The following is a 6041-nucleotide window of genomic DNA, read 5'->3' as shown; positions in this document are numbered from 1 at the left end:
GCATCACATTAGAAAAAGGTCAATGAAAACTGAAAAATGCGGGGGAAAAAGTCCTTATTTTAGCAAAAAAGTTTTTCCGCTTGCTTGAGGTGGTTTTTGTAGCAAAAGAGTAAACGCACTAAACGGGAGACGGAAAGACTTTTTCCGAATCAGTTCTGACGTAGCGAACTTGTAACTCACGACTGACCAGCTGTTTCTGCTAGCGGCGTCTCACCCGGTTCTGCAGAGTTCTGCACGCCTGCAGAGAATTTCCTGCACCAAATTATACGGAAGTCGTAGTAAAGTCAAAATACCACCTGATATTGATGGACCACACCTGTGAGTGACCACAGCAAAAATAAATCTCTGTCTGAAACATTATCTTTTAAAATCAGGTTTTTCTGAAAAATGGTACTTGCGCCCCTGCTCTCCCCTATTAAGTGTGAAATGCTACAAATGGGCCTGCGATGTTTGCACCTCAGGTCAGGCAATTTATGTGTGCCAGAAGTGAGACTGTAAACACGTCTGATTAGTCGGATACAGAAATGCACATTGTTGCATTAGTCACATCTGTTTAGTTAAGAGGTTATACATTCAAGTTATCTGCAGCATTAAATTCAGTTACCATACATCTATTTGCACTCCAGAGGACGTTTGATTTTAAAGTTCAAAGAAAGACGTTAATTTAATTCAAAACAAATGCTCACATTGTTTATTTTCCAAATTCTCTAGGCTTGATTGTTGATTGATTTTACTTTTAGTTCTGGTTACAACTTGAAATTGAAATCAATATTCACAATTAAGTGTTCTAACTGTTTGATAATCCAGTGTGACAACTTACCTGCCGATGGGGAAAATTGTCACAAGTGCACACTCTCTATTCAACAGTCTACAACTCCATAATGAGATAAGATAGGAAGACGTAATGAATACAAAACTTCTGCCCAAGACTTCATTCTTTCATTTGGTCTGACATTTGTACCATTGTGATGTTCGGGGCTAAGTAAATATTAGATGGTGTGAAGTCAGGACAGGCTGGGCTGGCTCATTAGCATGCTGAAGTAGATATCTCTGCAACTCGACGCATATACGTACTTGCAGGGTGCGATTTTTTTTGATTAGAGCCAAAGTTTTTTTTTTTTTTTAACCGTATTTTAACAAATTGATCTGTGAGTTTTGTGATCAGCTGCATCACTAGTGAAGTAGCATTGATCAGTCTGAGGGGGGGATAGAAAATATTCAGCAGAGGCGGGGATAAATAAACCAGAAAGGGGGAAACCCCTTGCAACCCCTTCATATTTTGTTGATAATTTTGTTGAGTGTTTTAAGCTAAAATTCTGGCTGCTTATTTTGACCAAAGCGGAGTTGCTGGCTGTTGAAACAGTGCACGTACCTCTTAATGTCTCTCTTACAGGCCACTTACTGGGCTTGTGGTAGACGTTTTCTGTACTGGTATCAAAATGTTTCAAAAAGCCATGTTAGGTTGATTCGGTCTGCTGGTGCGACAGTAGGCTGCAGCTGGACTCGCTGCTTTTCCATCCCTGCACAAACAGGAGACACGTTTTCCTCTGCAGCTCGCTGGCATGACTACCAAATCACCTGCATGGTCAAAACAATTTTTATTGAATAAAATCTCAAAACACAACATATTTATGGTAAAATACATAATTTGATACTGAAGACAGTTCCATTTTTTTTTTTCAATAAACATTACCAACAGTTTACAAAAAGCATTTCAGGCGAGGCATTCTGAATATGAAATATTGAATCAATTACTGTATATACACTCCTTTTATAAAAGGAAAGAAGGAAAACTTCCATCCCTTTTACAATAAAAACACATTGTCAGCATGCTTGTGTAGATAAAGTAATAATAATAATAATAAAAAATGTATTTAAAAGGATTCCTGCTTTGTCTTTTTTTGGCACTGCGAGCCGAACATTTGTCACGTAGATAATCTTGTATTGCTCACTGTAAAAGTCTACAAATACGAACAAAAAGGTTATAAACTAGATTGCCGTTCATTCATGAAGCACAAATATAGACGACAGCAGAAAAAGACGCAGAATTTTACATAGTGAACCACATGACACATGCATTTTATGCTACAGGGATGGAGGGGCGTGTTCATGCAGCTATGTAGACAAAGGGGAAAAAAATCAATGTATTTAGTCTGCAGGTAGAAGAAATTATGAAGTGTTGGCAGTAGAGATACTGCCAACACTTCATCACAGCTAGAAGTCCAGTCTTAGATATTCTTACACATTAAAACTGATTTCTGCTAATAAATGAATAAATGTTTGTCCTTGGCGTGTACTTATTTGGTCAAAACTGTACTGACCCCGAAGAAAAATATATAATTTTACCTATTTTCCGGTAGTGATGGCACTCCTCATTTTGGTATTCACCGTCTATATCTAACCATTTAGCATAAATCACACAGTGTGTCCATTTGTAGCCCAGCGAGGGCACAAAAAATAGTTTTCACTTCAACTCCAGCAGCCCAACAGCCAGATTTGCTCTCCCAGAGTAACTGCTCAGGGGTCTCGTTTATAAACGGTGCGTACGTACAAAACAGGGCTGAAACGTGCGGACGCCACTTCTCAAGCAACGGTTGTGATCTATAAAAAACAAACTTAACAGGAGAATGTGTAAGTAAACTCTGAACCATGCGTACGCACTTAAAGAGAAAAGAGAAATGGTGACTCACATGGCAGAAGGATGAAACTGAAATGAAGAGGCCTACTGTTGTTGTGTGAAATAAATCAAAATATTACCTCTGAGTATTGTAGGCTTAAAGCTGAATAAACAAACAGCCGTTTGATTGATTCTCCCTGAAGTCTGCAAAAACCCCACATAATTTAAGATCATTTGCAGCAAAAAGATCCAGATTTAGGATCATAAACACAAACTGAGATTCTGTTTCTGCAAAAGAGCCTCAAATATGTTGGACAGTTTAATCAGGAATCATATTAATTGATACTTGCATGCAGTGCAATTCATTCTCAGAAATAAGGTGAGCAGGAGGAAAAGTTACATTTAAATTATTTTCAGCGCGTCAGTCAAGCAAATAGGAGTGCAAAGTTTCATATTATCACATGTTGCCTTATCGAGCCAAACGCCGTGCGCCAGCGTGTGGATGTGATGCGCCGCTTGTAAAAACACATTATGGAAAATATAACACTATTGTATTAAAAGTTAGTTTTCTTTTAACTCATCAGCAGCCTCTTTAAGTGAGTGGACTGTTTGTGGAGCCTAAATAAATGTTTAAACACAAGCGGAATGCATTTGGTTTAATCTCTTGTCAAACGGGGGGGAATCCAGATTAGTACCTGGCTCATCCCGTCTGTGTCCCCCCCTCCAGCCAGTGACGTCTCTAGGAGGGAGGGAGGCCCTTTCCTGCAGATCGGTTATAAAGGGGTGGAGCTCCGGTGCCCTCTTTCCTTCGGTGCATAAGCGTTGCGTGAAAGTGCGTTTTTTTACCCACCAAACAACTTCAGCTTCACCAAAAGGAACATCGGCGTCACATTGTGTTAAATTTCGTTTTGTAACTTCTCTGTCAGAATTTGCCTCCTTTTCTTCCTGCAGTCAGGACGTATTAATATTAATGAGCGGCGTTTCACTGACCATTTATAGGCAACTATGGGCGTTTGAAGGGTCGGACATGGAGCTCCCTCACATTTCAAGTTGATTGTGATTCATAAAGGGAACTTGCTTACAAGTGTGCGTACGCACGGTTTTACAAGTCTGAATAGTTTTTGACGAACGCCATTTTTGGCTTTTGGCCGCACGTACACTTTTAGTGAGATTTCTATGCACAGTTTTATGAATGAGACCCCAGGTCATTTGTCATCACCACATCTTGAAACGATGAAAAACAGACAGCCAACAGTAGATTGACACCACAGTGAGTGTGGTTCAAAATAACTTGATGAAAAAAGTGCAATGGGAATCAGTGCTAAATTTAGCAAGCTAGGCTAAGTAACTTCTACTACTAACTAGTTTTGAATGTTGGAAAGAGACGGCTTAAGTCACTAATGGTTGATACCCTTGTGGATCCTGACAGCAAGTGGTTTTGGTAATTCAGACTAGAGCTTCTGAGCCCTAAGACCGTAACGACTGGTAAAATTGTTAAAATGTAAACTGAGACAAAAACAAAGTTTAGATTTGTTCTATTATACCAGTTTTCTGGTATGTGAACCTGGGATATGGATGTCATGCAATTTCATTGATTGCATATGTGAAACCGATCAACTCTTCACTGGTTCCTTACGGAAAGCTCCGTAAACAGAACTGATATTTGACATTCAGCAAACTTACGTGAATATGTTTTATTGTGATTATTATCCTGCGTTTTAACTAGAGGATTCATGTGAATGCTGGTTTTTCTTACATAAATGCATGAAAACTGTCAAATTTAAAGATATGAAATCATTATTTGCATAATTTACTAGGTACCAGCTACAATTTCTAGCACAGGTATAAATGGACATCCAGAACCTGTCGTGCCTCTCCAGCATCTCATTAAGAAGAATCTAGATTTCCCTTCTTTGTCCAACAAAAGCAGCGCCTAACTACAACACGAGGAGGAGGGGGTGTTGCATGAGTCTGCAGACCCTCACAGCAGCAGGAACTGATATGATGTTTACGCCATGGTGTACCCGTAGCTCCCACAATGCAGTGCTACCAGCAGACGGTCTCTCAGGACGTCCTGGCTTGGGTATTCTGGGAGTTTCAGCATGTTGATACTGCAAAGAGGAGAAAAAAAAAGGAAGAGGAGGTGGGGGACACTGTGGTCAATATGAATTAAACACAGTGCCGACAACACTGAAGAGACACGCTGCCTCCAGGGCTTAGTAATGTTTGTCAAATGTCCCTCACATATGGCTGAAGAGTGACTTGTACCGGGACTGTATGACCCTCGCCATTCCAACTCCGACACGGAATGGACTCTGGTCAGAGTCGCGCCCTCACAGCCAAATCGATCTCACCAACCCGCATAGTGTTTAAATACAGCGGCCAACTTTCAGACGAACTACCCTCTCCCCCAGCGTAAATAGGATCTGACTTTACGGCGGCACTCACGTCTGTAACATGCGGATCAAATAAACAACAGTTATATTAAGATTCAGCATTCATGGTGAGGAAAAGTGTTTTGAACTGAAAGCATTTGTCATTCACTTTGTTTGTTCATGAACCAAATTATTTTGGTTAGATTTCTTTGAGACTATGACTTTAATTATTTACGAAAAATAAATATTATATTCTTTTATGTGCGGCGGTGATGGCGCAGTGGATAAGATGCTTACCTATTTTTCTTATTTAAGAAATATAAGGCCTACATTCACATTTACATTTCAAAATAAATCAAACATTATATTGAAGCATTTGATAGTCTGAACAATTTAAAAAGACTTAACTATTTTTCTTTAATGTCTTTGTTGCTTGTTACACGATCCCCCAGTGAATCTAGTTGTGCCATGTTCTGTTATTCTGTCGTTTAATGTCAGCTATTTAGTTTTGCATGAACATTTTCACAGTCACACGGAACTCACATTTGAAAGAAATCCCCATCGTGCAGCAAAGGCCGTTGAGACACCTTCAATAAGCCGGCATCGGTGCTCACTCGGCATCTGAAGGTTTAACAACCCACTACCACTCCGCCCTCATTGCTTTCTGATGCCGCTAAATGTGGCGGAGCCTCCGCACGAACGGAGTGGAAGTCGGTAGGTAGAGGAAGTAGCAAGCAGTTTCGGAAAGGCCCCAGCACTGTTAGACATCCTTGCCAACACAGTAGGATGTATGGCCCTGAACCAGGGCTCTACGACCGTTTAAGTTGAGTCTGAGACAAGTCAGTCTCAGAACCTCAGACTGATATATAATTATACAAATTATTATTATTTTGATTGTTTGATATTTTAGTAATTGTTTTGTTTTTACATTTGATACTGACTTCTTTTTTTTTTAAATTTATTATTATTTATTTTATTTTTTAATTAATTAATTTTTTTTAAATGTTTTGTCTATTAACACACACACACACACACACACACAACTTTCT

The 6041-nt window shown here is 39.5% G+C and overlaps 1 protein-coding gene across 1 annotated transcript in view; it reads right to left on the bottom strand.

The window, feature by feature from the left end:
• Positions 1-1581: 1581 nt before the first annotated feature.
• The window catches only part of hace1 (HECT domain and ankyrin repeat containing E3 ubiquitin protein ligase 1), a 47647-nt gene continuing 43187 nt past the window's right edge, over positions 1582-6041 (bottom strand). The window contains exon 24 of the mRNA XM_046043738.1: positions 1582-4728. Within this exon, the coding sequence (XP_045899694.1) occupies positions 4626-4728 (103 nt within the window). The 3' untranslated portion in view covers positions 1582-4625. The remainder of the gene's footprint in view (positions 4729-6041) is intronic.

This window comes from Micropterus dolomieu, linkage group LG03 (assembly GCF_021292245.1).
Source record: "Micropterus dolomieu isolate WLL.071019.BEF.003 ecotype Adirondacks linkage group LG03, ASM2129224v1, whole genome shotgun sequence".
NCBI classification, from domain to species: domain Eukaryota; kingdom Metazoa; phylum Chordata; class Actinopteri; order Centrarchiformes; family Centrarchidae; genus Micropterus; species Micropterus dolomieu.
This window is presented reverse-complemented; position numbering and strand designations above follow the sequence as displayed.